This window comes from Crotalus tigris, unplaced genomic scaffold (assembly GCF_016545835.1).
Source record: "Crotalus tigris isolate CLP2741 ecotype Arizona unplaced genomic scaffold, ASM1654583v1 scf7180000017694.5664430, whole genome shotgun sequence".
NCBI lineage: Eukaryota > Metazoa > Chordata > Lepidosauria > Squamata > Viperidae > Crotalus > Crotalus tigris.
Window position 1 is genome coordinate 1,675,887 of NW_024096572.1, and position 27,368 is coordinate 1,703,254.

General features: G+C 36.4%; 1 protein-coding gene across 1 annotated transcript in view; it reads right to left on the reverse strand.

Moving 5' to 3' along the window:
• Positions 1-27,368, reverse strand: part of LRP1B (LDL receptor related protein 1B) — a 794,402-nt gene that overhangs the window by 226,222 nt on the left and 540,812 nt on the right. Inside the window, exon 7 of the mRNA XM_039338160.1 lies at positions 16,712-16,874. Coding sequence (XP_039194094.1) covers positions 16,712-16,874 — 163 coding nt within the window. The remainder of the gene's footprint in view (positions 1-16,711; positions 16,875-27,368) is intronic.

Genomic DNA, 27,368 nt, shown 5'->3' on the forward strand with positions numbered 1-27,368 from the left:
GGTAATATCAGCATTTTGCAAATGAAAATGGATTTTAAACAGCAAGTCTTTTTTTAAGTGTACAGTTAAAGCTTAAGAAGTACAGATAATTTATTCTCAAATGCTTCTATTCATTGCTCTGCCATCCATTCAGTGGGTTCAAATCATACTGCATAAGCAAAAGTTTTCAGATACAAAGGGAATTCCCACCTCCTCTTTTTCACCATAGCCAGTAGTGGGATTCAGCCGGTTCGCACCATTTAGGCAGAACCGGTAGCTAATTTTTTGTTGCCCAGGCCCAGAATGGACTTCCAGAAGTGACATCCACACAGAGAGCTGGTTGTTCACATATTCGAATGCTACCACTGACCATAGCCTTTGCATTTCAGGTTCCAATCACTCAAAGATGCTACTGTCACATATCTGCCAATTTCCCACTCCAATGTAGCCCATCCTAATATATCCCATGTCTTTGTTAATTTTAAGTAAATGTATTGCAGTGATGCAAGATGCTGGAAGAGTGAGTAGGAGTCTTCTGATTTATTTCACAGGTTTTGTATATGATCCCAATCTATATGATTCTGGGAAATGAAAAGAACAATTTTTTTTTGCTCCAATTGCTCACTATCATCTGAAGTTCTGAACATGAAGATTGGAAGCAGGTTCTCCTCAACTTTTCCCAAAAGAATTTTGTCCAGTAGAGGGGGAAAAGTTTTATTGGCTTAGACCAGTGGTTCTCAATCTTTTTAATGCTGTGACCGCAACTGGTCGTAAGTCGAGGACTACCCAACCGGTCGTAAATCAAGGACTACCCAACCGGTCGTAAATCGAGGACTACCCAACCGGTCGTAATTTGAGGACTTTCCCTGCCCGGGAGCACCGCACATGCATGTTGCTGCCCCCTGCGCCGGCCGAGGCATAGCTGGCAAGCGGCAGAGAGGGAGCAGGCCGACCACCGGCTAGGCCACCAGCTGGCCCAACCCAAGGGAGGTAAGGCACCCGCCGGGCCCCATGCGCACCAGCAACCCTCCCTGCACCCGCCGGCTCCCACCTCCCACCCCTGGCCCTCTTTTACTTACCTTTTAGTAGTTGTTCAGCAGGGAGGGGTGGAAACTTCCAGACAGCTCGCCTTCGCTGCAGACAACTTGCAGCACTGTTTGCAGAATGGGACTTTTGGCGGGCTCAGCAGGGCAGAGACAGCCTGGACAATTCCTATTGGCTTTTGAAAGCCAATAGAATTAGACTCTATTCAAGAGAGTCTATTCTATTGGCTTTCAAAAGCCAATAGAATAAAAGGGAGTATCACAGCTAAGAAAAGGGGGGAAAAATGGCGGACTGTGTTGTTTGGCGACCCCCGTGAAATGGTTGTTCGACTCTAAAAGGGGTCCCAACCCACAGGTTGAGAACTGCTGGCTTAGACACTTGTACATTAATATTACGTTGAAATTTTGCTGGATCTTAGTGGTGGTTTTTCAAGATTCTGTAATTTGTATTACATCAAAAAATGTATTTTAAGTGTTATATATGGTTTTAAACTAACACAACACGGAATTGCTATTGTCAATATTGAATAAAGGAAAATAACATATTCAGAATAATTCAATAGAGTCAAATTCAATAATTCAATAGAGTCAAATTCATGACAAAATCACAGGGACAAGGTTTTGACTGATTTCTTTTATAGTATGTATCCCAAAATAAATAGGTTGGAATAACTGTTACAAAAATTGCAGCTTCTAAATTTCTATGGAGATTCTTAGTCATCCAGGTCATGGTTGTCCCAAAGGTGTTTTTTTCAAAAGGCAACTTGACTTATTATGTTTTTCTTTGAAGACATTTTGCTTCTTATTCAAGAAGTTTCTTCCGTTCTGACTGAAGAAATTTCTTGGATGAGAACCAAAATGTTTTCAAGGAAAAACAAAGAAAGTCGAATTGCCTTTGAAAAAGCATCTTTAGGAGAGATGCTAAATTGCTCAGGATAGGGCTTAGCCTGTTAGGTTATCTGAGGTTTAAAAAAATGTCCCTACATTAAGAAACCCCAAAACAACAAAAAAAGCAGAATTGCAGATGTGGGGTTCCTACGTTCTTAGAAATGGAGAATAAATCAGAACTGATTCTTTGGAATAATTTTCTTCAAATGATAGGCTGACTTGTTCCCATTTGCAGAAATGAATGACAAGAGAAAAATAATGGACATTTCTGATAAAAATTGATTAAGAAAAGAACCTGCAGATGAGATAATAAAACACTCTGTATTGCTTGTAAAGAAGAATGGAGCACGGGCAAAAATATCTATTGCTTGTCTTACGTAATTGTGGAAGATAATAAAAGGAATGAAATTTGAACAGATGGGGAAAATTCATATGGGAATGTGCAATGAACTGTGATGAAGGCACATGCTTTTATAAACTATAAGATTTAAGTCAAGAAAAAGAGCAGATGTACTTCTTATGTTTCTTAAGAAGATGCTCAAGGGCAGTCTCATAATTCTTTCTTCTAAAGTAATCAGAAAAGAAAAACTAAAGTAATAAAGTAGCTTTACAGAAGTAACATCTATATGCTGATCAACATAAGTCATGCATCTATATAATTTTATTTTATTAATGAAAAAAGTAAGGAAAACTTTACTGCAGTTATTAACCAGCACAAATCTCATTTAAATATTCATAAGAAAAAAGCATACATCAATACTGATATGTGAGATGCCCTTTTCTTCATAGCAATTACATAGTTTCTTTACACTAAAAGCTTGAGCTGTAATTAGCATCCCACTATACAAATTCTTGGGACAACATATAATTGAGCAAAATTATACACTTTCTTCTAGATCCATTATCTGAAGGTGGTGCTTGTTGTTGCTTTTTGTGTTATGAGTCTCTGCATGTGTCTGTATTTGTATGTGTATGACTTTCATGGTTGCCCAAATTTTAAGAAACATACATTTGTCTCAGTATTTAAAAATGTATGAAAATGAAACAACTATGAGTTTTTTATTTATACCGTGCTTACTTCAAATTTCTACATTTCTGAAACCAGTGCCTAAAATGTTCACCAGCATGCCTGATTAGAAAGCTAGGAATGGAATATTACAGTGTTTAGAAGCAGGCAGTTTCAAAATGTTAATATCATGTCCCTTCAGAAGAAATACACTATTTTAATGCTGTTGTTTTCTGCCAATTTTTCTCAGTGTGTTCAAAAGTATTTAGACTTCTTCCAGAGAAGCTAGTATATTCCTCTTCACCGTTTATTTGTTTCTGTATATTCAGTAAACAAGGAATGCACTACTATTTAAACTAATCTGATTTGGCATCACATGGACAGCTATGAATAGGTTAAAGAAAAGTATGATGATAAATATTTATTAGGCCTGCATGAATTGCCAGTGCTGGAGCTGCCTCAGGAAGACTGAACAATTTCAGAAGTCAAAAAATAAAACAAGTTCAAAAAGTAAGATATCTCCAACTGAAGCACTGAAGTGACATCTTTCATGCTGCCTGGCTGCTAGTAATGCCGCATATGAAAATGTTATCTGGTCCAATAGCTCAATGATGCCATCTTCTCAAGTTCTCTTCTTCATCTTCTATGCACCTTCAAAATGGGTTCTGAAAGACTGGAGAGAAGGGGCAGTGACATATGACCAGAATTTAATTTTGGTAACATTGCTGTTACTGTCTGAGGGTTCTTATATTGTAAAAATGTATTAAAAGAGGAAAATCGTAAATTCCCCTCCCTTTGGGGCTGTCCATACTAATTAGTATTGTTTACAGCGGCTTTGAAAGTTTGCCGCTTTCAATAGATGTACATTGTCAACAAAAAATGTAAATTGTTGCCTGTTGTTCACTTCCCTCTTTTTCCTTCCCTGCTTTGGTCTGCCTTTGGTCTCATTTTTTCCAGTTAATTGCTCTTGATGCTTGCTGATGTTAAATGTTAAATAAACATGAAGCTATAATTTTTGTTAGCTGCATTGAGTGGCATGGGTGCTTGCTCTGATCTTGTTATTGAGATTGACTGGAAGTGAGATGGGTGCAAATTAAACTGGGAATTATCCATACTAATTTTCAAACACTTTCTAGGGCCTGACCCTCCCTCCCTCCCTCCCTCCCTTCCATCCATCCATCCATCCATCCATCCATCTATCCATCCATCCATCCATAGCAAAATTATGTCAAAAACTATAGATGGATAAATGCAACAAATTAAAATCTGTGGGGTGTGGATGGAAGGAAGAGTTATACAATAAATAAAAATAATCTAGATTCTGGAATATATAGATGGATGGAGGTTACTATGAGCATATTGGTTTTCATTTTCAAATCACTGTGGTGCTCAGACTACTTGCTTGAATTAATTTTCTGCATTTAGCAAATAAATCTTACATTTATGTACAACAGATGATTTAGCTCTTTAGGGACTTTTTAATCTTAGTATTGAGAACTCTTGTTGTTAACCAGTACTCTGATTTTCTCTGACTTTCACAGTAGCTTATGCATGCCTTTTCATGTTTGTGTAGGAAAAAACCTTATTAGGGTAATTTCTAAGCAGATTTCCTTCATACATTTCTCTATCTACATTTTAAGCGGCTCTAGACAATTGCTGAAAGAATGATGATGATAATTATAACACTTCTTACATACTCTTTTGGTGATATTGGCTATACAGTCAAAGCAGCTTTGGTTTGTTACTAAGCTGTTATAAAACTTTCTGACACAACTGAAAATAACATCAAACAAAAAAGTGCAATTTTAAACAGTCTCATAAGGATAGGCAAACATCCATAGGGGCAGCTGAAATACAAAGTTAACTACAAATGAATTTCATATTGTCAATTTAATCCATTTAATCATTGATTAAATACTAGGAAACCAAGTTCTATTGGTACTACAGTACATCTCCAAAAGATACTTGTATTATAATATTCATTTGAATGTCAGATATACAATGCATGGATACCCTCCAAATGTTTCAGACAACGGCTTTTATCATCTCTGCCCGGGATTGATGGAAGTACAAAGTATCTGGAAGAAAGATACTTTCTTATACTTTTGAATTGTTAGTATACTTTAGTATACTTAAGTACTAAAGTATACTTTCTGATCTAAAGGACATTTGGAAGATCAGGGTTGCACCGGGATATATTAGTGAGCTAAGCTAAACTCAAACTTGGGAAGAATTCAAAATTATTCCCTTTTAATTTTTGAATCTTGGCCCCTTATTGCTCTTTGAAGAAAACCTCATTGCCAATTATTATAAGACCAAAACCATGGTCTTCTCTAAACATACAATGAAGTGTCCTTGGCAGATTAATGGACATAAAATAAAACAGGTTAAAGTGTACAAATACTTGGTTATTGTTTGTCTCAGAATTCCTAGAGAGCTCAGTTTATATATGTGATCGAGTCTAGCCAGGCATGTGTTGGCCACAATTTTTAGGAGTTATTCCTCTGGTCCCAAATGGGGGTTTGTAAATATTCTCCAGGATTAGTGTACAACTAGTCCTCGACTGACAACCACAATTGAGCCCAAAATTTATGTTGCTAAGTGAGACATTTGTTAAGTGAATCTGGCTTTCCCATTGATTTTGCTTACCAGAAGTTCTCAAAAGGTGATCACATGATCCTGGGATACTGCAACCTTCATAACTATGAACCACTTGCCAAGTGTCCAAATTTTGATCATGTGACCATGGGGATGCTGCAATGGTCATAAGTGTGAAAAATAGTCATAAGTCACTTTTTTCAGTGCTGCTGTAACTTTGAATGGTTACTAAATGAACCAACTAAATCAAACATAGATTTGGAACATTCTAATATTATATCTACCATATCAATTTTTCATAATACATTTGAATACAATTAAACTGAAAAGGAAGTTCTTACTAATAGGAAAAATGGTTATAAAATATATTATTCATACCACCACCATAATTATAGAGCCAATTAATGTATATGCAGAGTTAGAGTTCATTAAAAATATCTTCATGAATAAACGCATTCAGTATCTAAATTCTGGATATTATATTTAAATTCTAGTTATCTAGATGCTTCAGCTCTCTTTTATGAAACAGTTATTTAAAAAAAAACATTCCAAAGCATTTAAAAAATAAAATAAATTAGTACACAAATGGAAAAAAAAACCAGGAAAAGACATAATGATGGAAAATGAAACATGAGTAAAGGAGCAAAATTTGCAATTGTTATAATATATAAAAATCATTAATATATTATATTATTATTTCACTGATTAATTAATTTAAATTATAAATCTAAACTCATTACACCTCGAGAGATAATTGTAAATCATTGTAAAATTCCAAGTGTAAATTGATACAGAACATCCCTGTCCCTGGCAATCTAAAAATTATAGGGTTATCAGTGCATATAACATAGATGTGTGTGTGGACAAGAATATCAACCTTGCTGTCAAGTAAAATCAAGCTTTTAATAGTGAGTGCCACACAAACTGCACTAACCAAACAGGTGGTAAGAAAATAGAGGAACTCAGGCAGCACACAGGTTATGTAGAAAGTAAACACAGGGTCAGTGATAAAAGACTCAAATGTCTATACACCAGTGCACAGAGTATGAACAGTAAATAGGGTGAATTAGAAATTCAGGTAAATGAGGGAAGATATGATATTGTTGTCATTACAGAAACATGGTGGGATGAAACCCACAAATGGAACACACAGCTGGAGAGATTTAAATTATTTAAAAGAAACAGACCAAACAAAAGAGGAGATGGAGTTGCTCTCTATATATGAAATAACTACATCTCTACAAAAATAGAGCACAACAATGATGAAAACTGTCTTGAATGCATTTGGGTCAATATAAAAGGGGGAAAAATGACATTGCCATAGGACTAGGTGCATAATATAGCCCGCCAAACAAAACAGAGGAAATAGATGAACTTTTTGTTAGTCAGCTAACTAAAGTAGGTAGGAAGCACATCACAATAGTAATGGGGGACTTTAATTACTCTGACATCAACTGGGAGACAAACTCTGCACCAAGTGGAAGATCAAACAAATTCCTGACAAACCTAGCAGACAACTTTGTTTCCCAAAAAGTAGAAAAGGGAACTAGGGGATTAGCCATATTGCATCTAATCCTTACTACAGAGATGAAATGATAGAAGGTGCTGAAGCCATGGGAACCTTGGGAGGAAGTGATCATGCAATATTGGAATTCAACATTAGGGAAGCACAAGCAATATAACACAGTCAAACTAGAGTCTTGGACTTTAAGAGAGCTATTTCAATAAACTTAGAAAGACCTTGGGAAGGATTCCATCAAATCCTCAAGGAGAAAACAACTCAAGAAGCTTGGGAAATTTTGAACAGTGAGATTATAAAAGCCCAGTCTAGAACAATACCAACAAAAAAAACAGCTCTCAAAAGAAACCAGTGTGGCTGCATAAATAACTCTCTGATAAATTGAAAGATAAAAAGAACAAGTATAAAAAGTGGAAAGAGGGACACATAAATAAGGCAGAATATCAACAAATAGCCTGAGCCAACAAATTACCAAAAGCCAACATGGGTTTGTCAAAAACAGATCATGCCAGACAAATCTTATTGCATTCTTTGACCAAGTGACAAAATTAGTGGACCAGAGGAATGCTGTGGATATAATTTACTTGGACTTCAGTAAGGCATTTGAAAAAGTAGACCACAACCAACTATTTGATAAGATAGAAAAATGCGGGTTAGACAGCATCACCACCAGATGGATCCAGAGCTGGCTGACCGGCCGTACTCAGTGTGTGGTCCTCAATGGAACTGCATCTACATAGAGGGAAGTGTGTAGTGGGATGCCCCAGGGCTCTGTTCTAGGCCCAGGGCTCTTCAACATCTTTATCAACGATTTGGATGAGGGGATAGATGGGGAACTCATCAAGCTTGCAAGAATAGTCAACACTCCAGAAGATAAGCTTAAGATACAGGAAGATCTGGAAGGATTGAACACCAGGCGCTATCTAACAAAATGAAATTCAGTGGTGAAAAAAGTAAGGTTCTACATTTAGGCAAGAAAAACCAAATGTACAGGTATAGTATAGGTCAGACATGTCAAACACAAGGCCCGCGGGCCAGATGCCGGCCAGAGAGGGCCCAGATTTGCCCCCCCAGGGCTGTCCCAGAAATGGCAAGGGCTGGCCCCTGCTGCCCCAGCCCTGGCCCACCACAACCCACTTGGGTGCCTTGGAGCACATGCAGGAAACGGCGAGCGCTCAGGGGCTGGTGGCGTGCAGCAGCAGCAGCTCATTTGCTTTAGCCTGCCCCTCCCCTCCCAGCTTAACACCATCAGGCCCAGTCAGGAGTGGAAGAGGAGGAGGCGGAGGAAGCTGAGATGTTACAAAAAAGGAGAGCGTCCCCCATTCTTCCACCCCTTCTCTTTTTTTTTAACTTCCTCTCACTCTGTTCGGGTGCAGCTGAGGAAAAGGACAAGGAGGAGAAAACAGGAAGTGTGTGTGTGTGTGTGTGTGTGTGTGTGTGTGTGTGTGTGTGTGTAAGAAGACAGAGAGAGAAAGCCAGGAAGGGAGGAGGAAGCCGAGGTTTTACAAAAAAGGAGAGCTTCCATCTTTCTCCCCCCTCCTCTGTTTATTAACGTGTGTGTGTGTGTGTGTGTGTGCGTGTGTGTGAGAGAGAGAGACAGAGAGAGAGAGAGAGATTGAGCCAGAGTAAGCAAACTTACAAAAAGGGGATCTCTCTCTCTCTCTCTCTCCCTCTCTCTCTCTCTCTCTCTGTGTGTGTGTGTCTCTCTGTCTCTCATACACATACATTTGTTTCTTCTGCCTAATTTATTAAATCAACATCTAATTTGAAATTAAAAGTTTCTGAGAAATCCAGGGTGGTTTACAAGAAAACTCTCAAAGACAGCTATTGTAAAGCATCACTAGCACTGCTTAAAACAATATTAAAAGTATGTATTTTAAGAAAGAAAAATAGTAGTAGTAATTTACTTAGTGCTGTTTGACCATAAAATGTGTTGTTGTTTTACATATGCCTGACTGAACAGTGTGTTTGGAGTTGCCTCTAAACGGGTGAGGGTTGCACTGTTCATATTTTCCTTGGAAGAAAGTTTTATAATGGGGGTGCTGTCTCTGAGAAGGCTCTGCTTGTGGCCAGTGTTCTATAAACCAAACCAGGGGGACCATCTGGTCTAAATGGATGGTAAACATAGATGATTAGGAAGCTGGAGGCTAAAACATATGACAAATGTTTGTGGGAATTAGGTACGTCTAGCTTAGTGAAAAGGACTAGGGATGGTGACATGATAGCAGTGTTCCAATATTTGATGGGCTGCCACAGAGAAGAAGGGGTCAACCTATTTTCCAAAGCATCAGAAGGCAAATAATAGATGGAAACTAATCAAGAAGAAAACCAGCCTAGAACTAAGGACTTGTGAAAACAACTAACCAGTGAAAAGCCTTGCCTTCAGAAGTTGTGGATGCTCCATCACTGGAGGCTTTTAGTAGAGATTGGTTATTCCATTGTCTGGAATGGTGTATGTCCTCTGCTTGAGCAGGAGCTTGGACTAAAGACCTCAAAGGTCTCTTCCAACTCTTATTCTTTGAGAGAAGTGCTGTCAACCTCTCCCCCTCTCCTCATCCCTTCCTGGCACAGAGAGAAGGAGGGAAGGAAGGAGGGGAGGGAAACAGGAAAAAAGTAAGGGAAGGAGATGAGAATGAAAAAGAGGGAGGCAGGGAAGAAGAGGAGGGAGGAAGGAAGGAAAGAAGGAAAGAGAAGGGAGGAAGGAAGGAAAGAAGGAAATGAAGAAAGAAAAAAGAAAGAAAGAAAGAAAGAAGAGAAGGGAGGGAGGGAGGGAGGGAGGGAGAAAGGAAGGAAGGAAGGAAGGAAGGAAGGAAGGAAGGAAGGAAGGAAGGAAGGAAGGAAGGAAGGAAGGAAGGAAGGAAGGAAGGAAGGAAGGGTCTGAGGGAAGTCCTGCTTTAGCATTTGGCCACCAGCAGCTCTGTTGCCCTTTTGCCATTCCATGGTGGTCTCCCATCCTATTGCTGAGGATGCTTTGGTTACAAAGCCAGGTTTCCTCGCATGGAGAGGGAGTGGGCCTCCCTCTGACCCACGCACTTTGTCCTTCTGCATCCACCATGAGCAACCTGGCCAAGGAGAGAGCATAGCAGCAGCAGCATTGAGGAGGAGGTAAGTGCAGCTGGCACCCCCTTGGAAAAGTGCAGTTAGGCTAGGCAGGGCTGTGGAGTCCTGATGCCGTGGGAGCTCAAGGGCCGGACTGGGCACTTGACCTCTGCTGCCCAGGGCTGTTGGCAGTCCATGCCACTGTCCTGGGGCCCCGTGCACAGCCTGAGGCTCAGTGAGGCTCCTCCAGTGGACCATGCCCTGGCACTCGCCCCCTGTCCCATCCACCTTTCCCCACACTCGGATGTGCCTCATTCCTGCCCAGGCCTGTACAGGTGCCCTGACATGAGTGACATGGAGCTGGCCATGTCCATCCAGCAGGCCACGCCCATGCCAGCCACACCCACCCGCCCCCCCAATGACAACCATGATGCTGATGCGGCTCTCAATGAAATTGAGTTTGACACCCCTGGTACCTTGCTCAATAGTAGTAATTGTGAGAGGGATCTTGGAGTCCTAGTGGACAATCACTTAAATATGAGCCAGCAGTGTGCTGCAGCTGCCAAAAAAGCCAACACAGTTCTAGGTTGCATTAACAGAGGGATAGAAGCAAGATCACGTGGCGTATTGGAATACTGCATCCAGTTTTGGTCACCACAATGCAAAAAAGATGTTGAGACTCTAGAAAGAGTACAGAGAAGAGCAACAAAGATGATCAGGAGACTGGAGACTAAAACATATAAGGAACGGTTGCTGGTTAACTTAATGTATAAGGAAATAGCTCAAAAGCTAATACATGAAACAATAGGTAACAAGCTTCTCATTGATGGAAATGGATGAGAACAATTACTCCAATGCATTACACAAAAATGAGACACAGTATTTATTCATGATAAACTCAGTGCAAAATCTAGTAAAAATAGGTTTCACTTTTATTAAATGAAATTCTATTCTTATAAATAATACAACCTAGAAAGTTGATTTCTATACAATACAGCACTCTGACAATAAATTCTGAGGCAAAAATAAACTTAAGAGAAATCAAATATTTTAAATGATTACCATATAAATATCAAACATTAGTATGAATCACTGGACTGGCTTATTTTTTTATTTTTTAAAGAAAAAGTAATGGCCTTTCAGAATGCCATAATTAATCCGAAAGCCTAACCAAAGAGATTTACACAGTTTCAGAAAACATTTCATTTCTGGGCAATTTGCATTTTCTCTTCAATATTGCTCAAACATCATCCTGAACTACTAAAAGATAAGAACTCAACTGCAGCTGTTACACATAGTTGGGGTAGCAAATGTGCATAGGGAGTAGCTATTTGACAATGCCTGTAATATCATTACTACTTCCCCATCTATATCAACCATTTTGCCTTCCTTTCCTTTCCCTTTTCACCTTTCTCTTTCAACAGCTGACAGTCTACCTCCCATCTACTCCACAGAATGTTCCCTATTACTGTATACTGGAATTGAGATAGTCAACTGCTGGAAAGGGCTAACAGTGTGAAAAGCCTTGATACCAAAGAGCTTGGAGAATAAATTTTCACTTCAAAGTTGGAGTAAAAAACAACAAACAAAACCCTTCATTGCGACAGTACGGCTTCAAATGTTACAGATGTGTAATTTCGATAACATGATTTCATGTACAGAAAGAAATATTTATATGTTGGATAATTTCCGGATTTCTCAAGGGTTGATTCAGATCTTTTTCCACACTTCAGTACATCTCTGCATTGATGTATTTGCTATACTTATATAGCCTATTTTCTTACTGGGTTTTATTCTCCTTTTTAAGAGGCAGGGTTTACCCGTTTCTTTCAGATTTTTTTTTTCTGAAAGTTTCCTGATGTTTAGAAAATGGCTTCAAACATTAGCTGTAGCAGGCTGCCTTCTAAGAAACTATTTATTTCTAAATACAAACATCCTGGAATGGAACTTGACAGAGGAGACACATTTGAGAACTGATTCCAAGATAAGTACTTTGGAGAACTTTACATATATATATATATATGTTTTCTGAGGTTTTCGCGGGTGTTTGTATGTAGGTCTTTGGTTGTTCGGGTTTTCTCCCGCGTAAAATTGGAAGTGTCTTGGCGACGAAGCTGAAAGCACCAGCCTGAAGATGACGAATGGGACTTCGTCGAAACGTCGCCAAGACACAAGACACTTCCAATTTTACGCGGGAGAAAACCCGAACAACCAAAGACCTACATATATATATATATATATATATAGTCATTTTCTATATGACATTTTTATTATTTTATTTTATTTTATATCCCACCTTTACTATTTTTTACAAATAACTCCAGGCAGTAAAAATATCCATCACACCTTCCTCCTCCCATTTCCCCCACAACATCCATCCTGTGAGGTGAGATGGGCTGAGAGAACACAACTGGCCCAAAGTCACCCAGCCAGCTTTCATGGCTAAGGCAGGACTTCATTCCCACCCTTTCATTGTCAAACAATGTTCATGTTGTCTTTTGTTTATTATTTGCTGCCATCCTCTCTTTTATTTTGAAATCAGTTTATTTTCAGGCAAATAACATAAGGAATGGCAATTTTAGGCAAAAATAAAAGTTTTAAGAGTAAAGTCTTGTTCATTCCAGATGATTAGAATATTTCCATTGTATTGACCCTAGATTATGATCCATATTGTGTAAAGTTCCATTTTTGTTCATATATTCAGTATTACTTCCATTATTATACACAAAGCGTATCACATCATGCTTCATCCTTTATTCATTTGAAATTTGTCATGCTATAACAATACCGTAGGTAGATGTCTTGGGATAACTAATACTTTTACAATAGTTCTGTTTTACAATAATTCTATCAGACCATTAGAATCATTTTCAAACTAATCCTCAATTTATCCTCAACATCACCAGTTTCAGTATCCAATTCTTTTCCCCAATCTCTCATCCCATTGATTTACTGGCTGTTTAAAGTATCTGGGCATTCATTTGGAATGGTTTGCTTTAAAATGATTTATTCAATTTATTAAGTGTGCAACAAAAATGATAGTGTGGAACATTTTCACTTCAATGTCTCTGTCGGAACTGTTGAGGAGCCAGAAGGCAGGTGAGGTGAAAATTCCTTGCAAATTTGCTTTGGAAAATTCCACTGGGAAATTGGATTTAGTGTATTTGCTAATGAACTACAGCTGAATTCACCTACGGACACATCGTTGATGGCCCATAACCCACAAGATGTCACGGTCTTCATCAAAATCGATGGACGAAGAACAACAGCTGAATTGGAATCAATTGGCCCAGATGCTAACAGTAATAACATTGTGAGATTGCAGGGCATGTAGATGATCCAAGACCAGCAAAACCATTGAAGGTGTTAAAAGCATGTAATCGACCACAAACTACTAAATTCTCAACAGCCCTCCAATCTGTCACTATTATTTGAGACAGTATTCAATGTAAAACTAAACAGCTATGTTTTCTTTGAATCTTCTCTGCACAGATTAATTTTAAAATACTGCATTTTTTTGTACATAGAGAAATATTGGAAGGTTAGGAAAAACATTAAGATAAATGTTCCACATAGTAATTTTTTTTCTTAAATTGTTCCACATCACATTTTTCTTATATTTACAGACAAGAGTATTTTCTTAAATTCTTCCACAGAAAGTTTGCTTACCCCCCCCCAAAAAAAGAACACTTCAACATCCTTTGAGAGATGAATCATTTAGAATTCATCAAACAAAATCCAAATATATCATGTAAGCAAAAGAACTTGAAAAAGCTGGTGGATGATTTGAAAATTGTTGTTCTGTGTTAAGGGAATTACTAAACAACTCATCTTAAATATAACTTATACTAATTTCTTTAGGAACATCACTCCAGTCAGATCAAGTCAAGTTTACCATCTGTTGTTCTGTTCGAAAATTATATTATACAGCTTCCTTTGCCTGGTTTGCACACAAGCTGTTCTTGTCACTTTGCTAAGCCTATTGTGATGATTCATCTTAATATTCAATCAGACATTTAAAAAGAGTGACAAAAGTCCACATATGGATAACAAGCTGTTTCTTCAGTAAATATTTTGCTGTTTATTAAATGCATTCTTATGGCATACAGCTGCTACAATTGTATTACAAAACAATGCAAACATAGATGAAATAGCTACTTCAAAATCCTCACCTCTTTCATTAAGCACCTGTTCATATTTAATGTAGTAAACTAATCATTATTAACATATCTATCTGGTAGTTATCAGGGTGATCAGATAATGAAACAATATTTCCCCTTTTCAAAACTTTCTATTTTTTTTTAAGAATATGCATGCCTCTCTAATTATCTATCAGGTACATATTTTTTTTAAATAATGCCAGTACAGGTTTTTGTAACAGATTGGGATGGTTATTTTAATAATGTTTATTCTTTTATTAAGACTTAGTCTTCCCATAAACAAAAGTTGACAATGAATTTTGTCCCTTGTCTGTTACACTGTAATCCCATTAGTTTTTTTTTACTGGTGATAACCAAAAAGGGTGATGGTGATTTTCCTCTGATTGTTATTCAAATAAAAAAAATTGATAGTACCTGAAATATGGAAATAGCCTCTTCAGAAGGATTAGGGTGTTCCTAACAGGAGTTCCATGTGACAACTTAATCCAAAGCTACTTCATTTACGTCGCTGTCTTTCAAACGTAGTAGTTTTAAGTTGTGTGGACTTCAACTCCCCAAATTCCTCAGGCACTGGGGCTGCTTGGAGAATTCTGAGAGTTGAAGTTCATACATCTTAAATTTCCCAAGTTTGAAAGATACTAATTTCTGAGAGAAAAAATTCAATTGACAGATAATGTGGCCTTTGTATTTTGGACAAATGGCAGTAATTATTCTAGGTTTTGGTCTGAAATGTGGGTGGAAGGCAGGGAAGGAAAACAAAATTCTATCTTCTGCTTAGCTGGAGAAAATCAGCAGGACTAAAGATGACTTAACTGTACAGTGTTTCTCAGCCTTGACAAGTTTAAGATGTGTGGACTTCAATTCCCAGAATACCTTAGCCCACCATGCTGGCTGGGGAATTCTGGAAGTTGAAGTCACATGTCTTAAAGTTGCTAAGGTTGAGAAACATCAACTTAACAGGTCTGCTTTGTAGCTCCCCTCTCCTCTTCAAAATGAATTAACAAAGGAACTAAGAAATTACTTTTCAAATTCTACTGCTATTCTGACATATTAGATTATTCTAAACCGAAATCAGTTATAGAGGCATATCTGAAAAATATTTTATATCAGGACCTCTCATAGGAATTAGTGGTAGTTTGGTCTGGTGGTTTAATTACCAGGCTAAAAATCAGGAGAGTGTGAGTTCAAGTCCTGCCTTAACTATGAAAACCTTGGACCAGTTGCTTTCTCTTAGCTTAACTCACTTTTCAGAGTTGTTGTTGTGGGGGAAAAAAAGGTGGAAGGAGTTGTTCACTGCCTTGAGTTATATATAAAAATAATAAAGTCAGGCTAAAGAAAATATAAAAAACTAAAACAAGACTTTGCCAACCCAGAAAGGTTGAATGTTTATTCATTGTTTAAATTAACATACACTTCCAAGAGTTTCCATATCCAGGTTGCAATACAATGTCCAGTGGTGGTCCTAAGAATGTGTGTGCATTTCTCCAATAAAAGAATATCTAATGCAAGTGTTTAGTATTAGAAAAATGGAAGCAAGTTCCATCTTGTCATTTCTGTAACTATAATTGCTCTGTAATTTAAGCATGTTTTAAAACCACTACAGCTCACATTCAAAATAATTTCTCTTTCAAATCACAGTTAGGAAGAGAATTTTCTTCTTTTCTGTTGTATTAAGAACATGCAAGCAGTTATAAACCACACAATAGCAAAAGGGATAGAGGAAGAAATAAATATTAGTTGTGGATTTCAGAAATGAAGGTAAGATATACCCCTTACCAACCTTTATTGTCATACACAGCTGGAAACATCTGCAAATAGATCCCACCAATTTCACTGATGCTTACTGTTAAGTAAATGTATGGCAGATAGCACTGCAGATCTCTTATATCCAGCAACCAACCACAAACTGAGTTTAAAAAATGCATTTTTTTCTCCCCTACTTGCTCCTGTAAAGCTTAAGAATCACAGTATTCTAGAAAAACAGCTGCCATACTTTACCTAAGGTAAAAAGAAATGTGTTCAACAACTTAGTCATACTACTAGATTTTTTAAATAAAACCTGAACAAAATGTTTCTTCCTTAATATCATACACAATATATTTTTTTCACCATCACATTTCAAAACCAGATTTTCTGTGTAGCGTAGAAAGGTAACTATTATTCAAAACTATACATTTGTATTTTTTTTTAAAGGGATCAATCTAACTGCTTGCTGCTTTGGATATGGCCTGATAAATATTCTATCACACCATCTCTTTCTCTTGTATTTTATATAAAAGGATGGATAGAGATGGATAGAGAGAGAGAGAGAGTCAGATAAATTTTTTGTTCAAATCAATACAAATTTTATTTAATTTTAAAGAACAACCATTCTTTCCAAGTGAGAAATAACTGCAGTGGCCAATTCTTTTTTTTTCTTTTTCACATGGAAATATAAATATTATATTAAATAAATATTTTATATTTCTAAACATCTTACCCCACACTGGGATCCACAGCAACTGCCATGGGATTATGAAGATCAAGATCAATCAGGGTCACACACACTGTTCCATTAAAGTTGCATACAAAGATTGTATGTATAGTATGATCCACAAAATACAAGTTGCCCGTAAGCCAGTCAATTGCCATATGCTGAATATCTGTCATAGTGAAAAGAATATTAAATTAGTTATTACTTCAACATAACAAATCATTGAAATAATACTAGCTGAACAGTATTATACATCTGAAAGAGTTGGTGCTATTAATTCTATGAGGATTACATAATCTGCATAATAAACTTTTTAAATAAAATCTAGTCAAACTGAAATGGACTTTTCTTTTTTAAAAAATGCTGTTATGTTCTGTGGAATATTTGGTGCTCTCAGAGCTTGGTTGTTTGCATGTTGATGTTTCATTACTCAACCCACATGTTTATATGTAGAAATATGCTACATATGTAGTACATGTAATAGCTTGCCCTGTCAGTTTTGATCGCATGTGGTTTCTTGCCGTTCAGTTCATTTCTTCCAAGTTGGGGAAATTCAGATTAAAGTATCCTACTGTAATAGAGGTAATAATATTACACTTTAAAGGATGCAATGTTTCATAGTAATACTATTAGTAATTATGATTTTCACCAAATATATTCACAGAACTATATGAGTCTGATCATAAAAGTGAATTATGCTGTAAGAAATAAGAATCACAAAAACTTGTGATAAATTCAAAGCTACTATGCTTGCATAGTTTATTTTGTTTTGGTAAAATTATACATTTAAAATATAAAAAAGCACTGTGACCTTCTCAAGCTTAAAGTACAGTAAAAAAACCCAAAAAACAAAATTAGGAAAAAAAAATTCTAATAAAATTCAGCTGTTGCCGCTTATCATTAAGAGTTAATATTTAAACAAGGATTAATTTATTACAAAGGAGTCATAGACCAACAAAAACACGTATAATTCCCCTCATGGTTTACTTCAGCATGGTCAGCTAAAAAATAGAAGCAAGTGATGGGGAAAAGAAACTTCCCAAATCCTTGAGGAATTACAATTATGAATAATCAATGCATATGGATTATATTTTAGCAAGGCCTGCTAAGACTTTGGTCTAACAACCAACTGAAAAAACCACAAGTCATGGGTCAGGACATGGATTCACCTCCCTGTATTACAATCTCTGCATAAGAACTGGAGGTTATCCATGCCTTTGTGTACCTCGGCTCAACTATCTCCGACACTCTCTCTTTAGATACTGAGCTGAATAGACGTATTGTTAAAGCGGCCACCACATTTTCCAGACTTACAAAGAGAGTATGGCTTAATAAGAAGTTGACAGAACATACAAAGATCCAGGTCTATAGAGCCTGCCTCTTGAGCACACTCTTGTATTGCAGTGAGTCTTGGACCTTTTACGTATGGCAGGAGAGAAAGCTGAACACCTTTCATATGCGCTGTCTCCGACGTATTCTCGGCATCACCTGGCATGACAAAGTCCCAAATAGTGCAGTCCTGGAATGTGCTGAAATTTCTAGCGTGTATACATTATTGAAACAGCGATGTCTATGCTGGCTTGGGCATGTCGTGAGAATGGATGATGGTCGGATTCTGAAAGATTTCCTATATGGAGAACTAGTGCAGAGAAAGCACCCCAGAGGGAGACCTGAGCTGCGATATAAGGATATCTGCAAGAGGGATCTGAAGGCCGTGGGAATGGACATTAACAGTTGGGAATCCTTGACCTCTGATCGTTCAGCCTGGAGGCTAAAGACACAGCATGGCCTTCTCCAATTCGAAGAGATACTTGTGTGGCAGGCTGAGGCAGAGGCAGTCCCCGAACCAGTGAAATCTGGGGACTGGACAGGGGACAGATTGTATCTGCCCTCAGTGTGGAAGGGACTGCCACTCTCGAATTGGCCTTTTTAGCCACACCAGATGCTGTTTTAGAACCTCTTTCCAGAGCACAATACCATAGTCTCTCGAGACTGAAGGATGCCAATGATGATGAATGCATGTGGAGCATTATGGATTGACAGCATAAGAAAGTTTCTGCCCATAAATAAGATCTTCACACAGCATGGAAAGTATGCTGTGTTAAACTATGGATTTTACTGCATGAATAGTTTAAAGAAAAACATGAAGGAAAATTCACTCATTGACTACCAATAATTCCATAAGTTTATTACATTGATAGTTACAGGAAACATCTATTTAGGCAAAAGATAAACTGAACCACCTTTTATTCAGAGAAAGAGACATAAGATAAGTCAATCTTACAACGTGACTGGGAATCTACTTTGACTTTCCTTTTCTTAATCCTTTCTATATTGCTGTTTTCTTTATTATTTGTTTATTAAATTTATATGCCACCTATCTCATCATCAGGCAAATCTAGGCAACTCATAACAAAGTAAAAACAACAATATAAAAATTATAATAATAGATATTGAAGGGATTTTATTGTGCTTATGATTTTAGTATGTTTAAGTTAGCATTTAATTTAGTATGTTTAATTTAGTATGTTTAAGTTAGCATTTAATTAATGTCAATTAGCATTTATTTTATATACAGTAACCATTTTATATTGCTACTTACAGTGTTATCATGTAATTATTGTTTTGTTATTTTATAATCATTGTTTTGTAGTTAATTGCTTGATCAGATGCTTTATATACATATTGGAAAAGTAAGGGCTTCATGCTTTAGGCATAGGTGATTGCTTATATGAAAAGAGCACAGTAAGGGGAGGGGGAAAGGAGTTACGGATGGAGCCTGGGTTGCTGTGTATGAGTCACCATCTAGGAATTATTTTTTTGTGCCATCTTATGCCTAGTACCAAGATCTTTTTGTTCTGAAAAGGTATAAAAGGTGGAAGACATCTTTTCTGGTGGTTGCCTTCATCTCTCTACCAGCCACGAAGAGAGATGGGGGTCACCCAACTCTATTTTGATCAAAATAAAAGTTGTTTGCTTGCTGAAACCTCGGCTCAGGAGGTTCTTTGGCTCTTTTAAATTCCTGAGTAATTGTGAGGCTAACTGGGAAACCTTACAATATTAACATTAAAATTAATAAAGATGGCTAAAGAAGGAAGCAAAATTCAAATGGGATGGACGTAGAATCTTCTCTCATTGCCTACAGTATGGAATGCCTCTATCGGCCCCAGGCCAATCGCCAGAGACAGGTTTTAAGACCCTGTCAGAAGACCAAAAGGATTGGGGCAGATCTCATCGCAAAGGGCCTGATGATTCAGAAGGTGGGAGCCAGGGATGAAAAGGTTCTTCTCCTGGACCCTGCTAGATGGAATTCGTTGACCAGCAGGTTCCACAGTATGCCATTTCTGTCAGTATGAGTGGGGAAAATGTATTGGGGTGAGACTGTATATTGTATTTCAACTATCTACAAGCACAGACAGTTGTCCTGTTTAAACGTGTCTCATAGCTCACAATTTGATATTTTAAATGGCAACACAGGGAATGGATTGGGAGGATTTTTATTCACTATGCACCAATGCCCACTGGTATTGCAATGTATTCCTAGTGTATAAAGAGAACCAATCTAGAACTAAGGATAAATTTCTTGGCAGTCAGAACAATCAATCAGTGGAATGGTTTGCCTTTAGAAGTTGTGGGCGCTCAATTACTGGAGGTTTTTAAGAAGAGACTGGACAGCCATTTGTCTGAAATGGTATAGGGTTTCCTGCCTGAGCAAGGGGTTGGACTAGATGACCTCCAAGGTCCCTTCCAACTTTACTACTACTACTACTACTACTGCTACTACTACTACTATTACTATTATTCCATTGCATTGGAAGAAATAAAAATAAGTAATATGACTTACAAAATTGCTCATTGAATAATATATTAGATGGTTATATATTTGTGGCATTTTAGCCCTGCATTAATTCAGTATTCTTTAATTAATATAATAAAGTTCTGATAAATTACCAAATTTTCCCTTTCCTTAAAAAGCATATTTTATACTTTCCTAAGTATAATTATCAACCATAAGAACAACCCTACTTAACTAGTAGATGCATTTTAATGAATAAGGCATTTAATTTCTGTACTATTTTTGCTGAACAAATAAACAGAATTTCTGTGAATTTTATAACCATATTATTACTTGGCAAGTTGATTATAATACTAATGCTTCCTTTTAAATTCCCCCTGTTCTGGCTCTCCGGTAATTCAACTACATCTTGGAACCAACTACTAAAAATTCTACATTGCATTTTAGACTCTGTGTGGCAATACCTAATTTAGAAGCAAATTACGTACAGACTAATTAGCCTGTATCTTAAAATGCTATTAAGAACATTTTAACACTGCATTTGTTATCCCTGGCTGAAATGTCAAATTATACTTCCTAACACGTAAATTAAATTCACTTAAACTTACAGAGCTTTATTCAATGCTATTTTAGATGTTATATTCATTTTGCCCATTAAATTCTGGAAATTGCCTAGGAATTACAAATAATACAGATTAACAATCAATCATATTTAGCAACCTGTGTACTAAACAACTATTGTCCCTTGCACTTTATTTTACTGGGTTATAAGCTGTTCCACTCAGAGTAAACTTTAACATTATCTAAACTTTTTTTTCTCCAGAGGTTAAATCTCAGCCCAGAAATAGACATATTTGGATGGTATTCAAAATTGTGATATTTTCAGATGTAACAAACAATTAAAATAGGAATTTTAATAACTACACCTGTTATTCAACCATTAATTAAAAAAAAACTATACCTGTAATTACTACATTTTAATGAAAATTGACTTTTTGATTGATTGGAAGCAAGAGGCACAAAGATCCCTCATCTTGGCTACTGGCAGATATGATTCTCTGTCATAATAGATCATCAGTTATTTTCCAGATCACAACACTTAATTTGATGCAGGAAACTTTTATCTCCTGAGATTTGACACAGGGACACATTTCGCTCCTTAACGCCACCCCTCAATAGGAAAAAAAAAAAGGGATATAAAGGAGCATTTAGGTATTTTAAACTTCTACACCATTTTAAATTAACTGCTCTAATCAAAGAAAAGGCTACATCCAACTTTGTTTCTACTTGGAAAGCGTTATTGGACTATGTGCGTTGGATAGAAAAAAAACCAAAATTTTGATTTGGGGTTTTGCCAATTAGATGAGTTTATTATAGAATTGGCCATTGCATGTTAAGTTTGTAAAAATAAAAAGTAAAAAGTTGAGGTGTGCTATTTTATTCTACTGGGTTAAAAAGAGTCAAAAAGAGTCCCCCTTTACCCTACATTTTCCCACTATTTTCATTTTCATTTCTATTTTATATTTTGATAAGCTTTACACTGTAAAAATAGGGGAAAAAATGAAAAAACTCCTAAGACTATTTTACCTTTACACAGAGAGACCTACAATCACAGGAAGAGGGAGAGGGAAAGGGAGAAGGAGAAAGAAACCCCCGTTTTAGAAGGCTGCATTTTTAAGCTGGAAGGTTGTACTAACACTTTATTTTCTCCTTTGATTCCAACTTCCTCATGGACCCCTAAGAATTATTCTGTAGTATCAGATGAGCTGATGAACCATAGAAAATTAACACCAAACTTTATCTCTCTTCCATTATATCTTCTTACAAGTCTACATGTGTTTATGTATGCATGCCAATGGAGCAGCGGATGAAAAAGGCAAATGAAAGGAGGACGCTTAGGCCAGGATAGCATCTACCTTCCCTTTCCTTCTATTTTCCAATCAGTAACACTGTGAATAAAATGTCAACTAATAATAGAAAGAAAAGGAAACTTAGACACTTTTTCTTATATTTACTTGCTTCCCACATATCCCATTTACATAGTCTTATTTTCATGAAGTAACCAACCAACCAACCAACCATCCATCCAACCAACCATTCAACCAAGGCCATGGGTGTCAAACACACCATGCTCTGTGATGTGTCGCGACATATTGCGACTCTTTTTGCATTGCCGGCAATGGCGTGGGCACGGCTTCAGTATGATGAAACCGGCCTGCGAGTCAGTAGTTTGACATCCCTCACCAAGGCCTTCATATCATTTCAAAGTATTCTTAAAAGCCTCTGTGGGAGGAAGTCCACATACCTCAGGACTGAGGTTAACCCTGAGATTCGGGATTCTCAACCTACAGGGATTTTGAAAGGCCTTAAAGGCCTGGGAGGTAAATATCTGGATTTCCATTTCTGGTTTTCCATAAAGTTTCAGATCATCCACATAAATGTGAGATTTTATTAGCATTTTAGACAAGATTTGTTTTAACATTACAGACAAGCATGTTATCAGCCTATAGTTTTCTTATGCTGTTCCTTTCATAGATCTTTTTGAATCAGATACATTTTGTTAATCACTGGTGTCTTCTTTGTTATTGTTATTATTGCTATCCAACAGAGAAGGAAGTTCCACATATAGTACATCTCTTCAGTGGAAAAACCTTGCCCCCATGAGATAGGTAAATGAACCAATAGCTACCACAGGTATGCCTTTCCATCTGATCTAATATGATAAACCTTGCAGAAGAAGGCATTGCCTCAGGCATCTTGGATATAAGTTATTCAGAATTTAAAAGCAATAAGCAGCAAGTTATGTTATACCTAGAAATGAATCGGTATTCTTTCTCCAGATTTCAGAGTGAGTTCTGCATGATAAAACAAAGACTAACTTGGTTTACCTAGTTTCCCTCTATTAGCAAAGTAAGCAACCCTCTGTATAATTTTTAATCAGAACAGGAAACTAAGTTTCTTTTTACTAGATCTTTATATTTACCTCAACTGTCTCAATTGCCAAAGGAAACAATCCATTACAGACTGATCAGGATGGAAAATTAATCACAATTATCAAGGGAAATATAGTTCTGATGATTTGAAATGTTGGCAGATCTTATACCATTCAAGAAGATTCATATCAGTCTTTGTGAAATTGCTTCATATTGACAAGGGAACCGTGAATTTTCTTGTCACCTTCCTTTTGAGCTGAAGATGAGCTACCGATTAGCAGCTTTCTTTGCCCAGAACACAGAATAATATTTACAGCTCTCTTGTCAACAAATATATATATTTCATTCCATCTGACTTATCACATGTTTAGGTTTGTCTGTATAAATTTCCTCTTGAAAATGTTTTCAAGTAATACTTGGCATAGCTACAGTTAAACATATCACAGAACTCACTCCTGTTATACAACCTGACTGGATTTTTTGGGGGGAATATTTGCGCTGAATTCTTTTTTTCTTCCCAGCATTTTCCTGCAAGTTCAGGATCTGCTTTTTTTTTTCTGGATAGCTGAGTGTGAATCCATTGATTGTGATTCTCTCTGAAATTTTGTTTTCTCTAGTAAATAGTAATAGTAAAATCGCTAAATTGTACACAGTCCATAAAGAATGCACATGGATTATCAACAAGTTATATTCAACAGCATACTGCTATGAACTAGTGAATGGTAAGAAACCATCATGAGTAGCAAATCTGTGAGAAGACCAAAACAAACAAACAAACAAACCAAAAGAGAACAAAATTCATACACATAAACACTTTGCTTATATCAGAGGCACGTAACTTCCAGCCATATTCCAACTTTCTGGACTGATGCAGGAGGTCAACTTACGATGAAACATTATAGGAGGGACATTTTTTGATTACTTTAACCCTAACTCTACCATAACTGGGGAGAGGGAAACCTCTGAAAATACAACACTTATAAATTTTGAGTATGTTGAATTCTCTATGTATATATTACATGATTTTATCAACTTTCCTATAGCGTCAAATTTATATATGCACATATATTATGTCAATATCAATATTCATACATAGACATCTTTAAAGAAAAAACAATTCCCTCATATAATCAATGTTGGTACATCTATCATTTCTATAATGCCCTTTTTGAAATTTGATAATCAGAACTATAGGCAATAATCTACTTATGGTAGCTTCATCGACTTTATAAAGGCAATTTATTTATAAAACATTGTTTTTTGCAGAAATAAGTATGTTACCACTAACATTCATCACTGGAGTTACACGGAAGATGTTATGTTGTATATTTACTAAAAGACTTAATTTTCTACCAAGTTGCATATTATCACCTTTAGCCATTCTTCCATCTTGAATGAGACGGTTAAAACATATTTACTGAAATATTTGCAGAAGAATAATTCTGTCTTTGTAATAATATGGTCTTCCTGCCTCCCTTCCAGTTTCCACAATTGGAATTCTATCCAATGTTCTGTCCAATTATTTAAAGAACCCCCAGAAACCATAATAAATCTTCATAAATGGAGAAAAAATCTAAATACTATTACTGTCCTACTTATATTTTGTGCTATTGTTCTCATACATACCCATGAACACAAACACAAAAGATAATAGGAGAAAAGTAAACTAAACATTGCAGTTTCATGCATTATTGTTCTGACCTTTGAGCCAGAAAGAAATTGAAAAGAAAAAAACTCCAACTCTAATGGAGAATTAACATGTGTATATTCTAGATATTTTTTCCTATTCTATGCATTTTAAAGTTTTGTCAGTGATAAATATTTTGAGATATGTATGCCATGTATTTAAACCTAACAAATTCATTCATTCATTCATTTTCATTATTTCTATTCATTTATTCATTCATTTATTTTCATTATTTTCAGTCATTCATTCAATAACTGACTTCTTTGCCACCATGCTTAGGTCAGACCCAAAGAAAAAGAATCGTATCTTAGTTAAACTTTGCATTTTGCTGATGGTGCTTCCAAATGAGTGCAAATTTGTAATAGACTAGACAGCCCATGAACACCAGTTATTTGAGAGATATTTCCTTAGCAGATTCCTCAACACTTTCGAAGTGACAGAGCTTCTAATTTATTTATTTATTTATGAGACTTATATACCGCTTTAAGTGCAAACACTCTCTAAGCCAGTGGTTTTCAACCTGTGGGTCGGGACCCCATGTGGGGTCGAATTTCACGGGGGTCGTCAAACAAGGCTGTCCGCCATTTTTTCCCCCTTTTCTTTGGCCACGCCCCTGGCACCCGGTGATGTATAAGTGGTTGGGGGTCATCACAACATGGGGAACTGTATTATGGGGTCACGGCATTAGAAAGGTTGAGAACCACTGCTCTAAGCGGTGTACACCAGTAAGCAATGTGTATATATATTTACATTGCCCCCAACAATCTGGGTCCTCATTTTACCTACCCGGAAGGATGGAAGGCTGAGTCAATCTTGAGTTGGTGAGATTTGAACCACTGACCTGTTGAACACAGTCAGCTAAAGTGGCCTGCAGTACTGCACTCTAACTGCTGCGCCACCTCGGCTCCTAATGTACTGCATTCACTGGAAAAATTGGAATACATTCAGGGATGTTTCTGCCTTGAAAATAGCCCACATTGAACTATGTAGTACAGTCAAACATCAGCACAATAAATCTTTTATCACATTTTCTATTATGTCAAACTATTTTATGACAATTTTTATGTGACAAAATGTTTTATAAAATGTGCCAATTTTAATTCGAAAGGAGTCATGCATTCTGAATTTTGGACACATTCTATAAGTTAGCCCATTTGAGGTACTTTGGCTCAAATATTATTGTCCTATGATATACTATTTCACCTAGTTAAAGGTTATAGGAACAAGAATTTTAGTAGCATATATAGACTGAATAATAAATGCAGATTTATAGAGATACATTTTGTAATGATGTGTTCAAAAAGCCATCTTTAATTTCTGTGTAGATAGTAAATCAAAACTGGCCATTTACTTCAAACAAATAATCTGTTAAATTAAAGCATAATTTAGCATCAATAAAATGATTATGAAATATCCAGAATTTGATGAACTACATTATTGAAGGAGCTGTATGTAATGATCATATTAACCTATGATATCTGAATGGTTCATATAATTTTCTCTCCATTTCCTTTCCAATTGCACTTCATATTTGCTTTTCTGCTGCATCATAATTGAAGGGCAAAGTGGATGGTAGAAATCTAACTTCTGTCGCTCAGAGTTAATAAATATTATAAATATTTTATATATTATACAATATTTTAATAATACTTTAATATTATCTCACAAAGATGATAAGCAACAGCCAATTAACATTTTAAAGTTGTGTATACTGTTTTAATAAAATATGTATTTATTTTCTGATGAAAAAATATTAAAGAAATGACTTTGAGAAAAGGTAGAATGTGTATTTTAATGCTGTGACTCCAGGTCCTCAGTTTGGTTTCCTGAAGGATCATTAAAAATATCATTATAGTATTTTAAATCTTTCTCTCTGTCTTAAGTTTTATTTTATCAGACCAGATGGGGCTAAGCAAATAAGATTACTCATTTTCCAGTATAAATTACCATGTTTTAAGTACACACTGTCCCTAAAATCATAAATTATTTTAAAAAAATAATAAGCAAACTACTCAATTGTTAAGTATAAATAGAATTACACTAAATGAGATTGGCAATTACAACACCATTAAGAAGACATTTGTTGCTTCTTTTCCCATAGTTCTGAACATAGTCCAAACTGCACCAGCTATCTAGGAAAAAAGTCATTCCAACCAAAGCAATCTGAATACATATGAGATATATTTATGCCCTCTTCACAGTTCTTACTGAAAAAAAAAGCAGCAGCAAAAAAAAGCAAAGTACCAC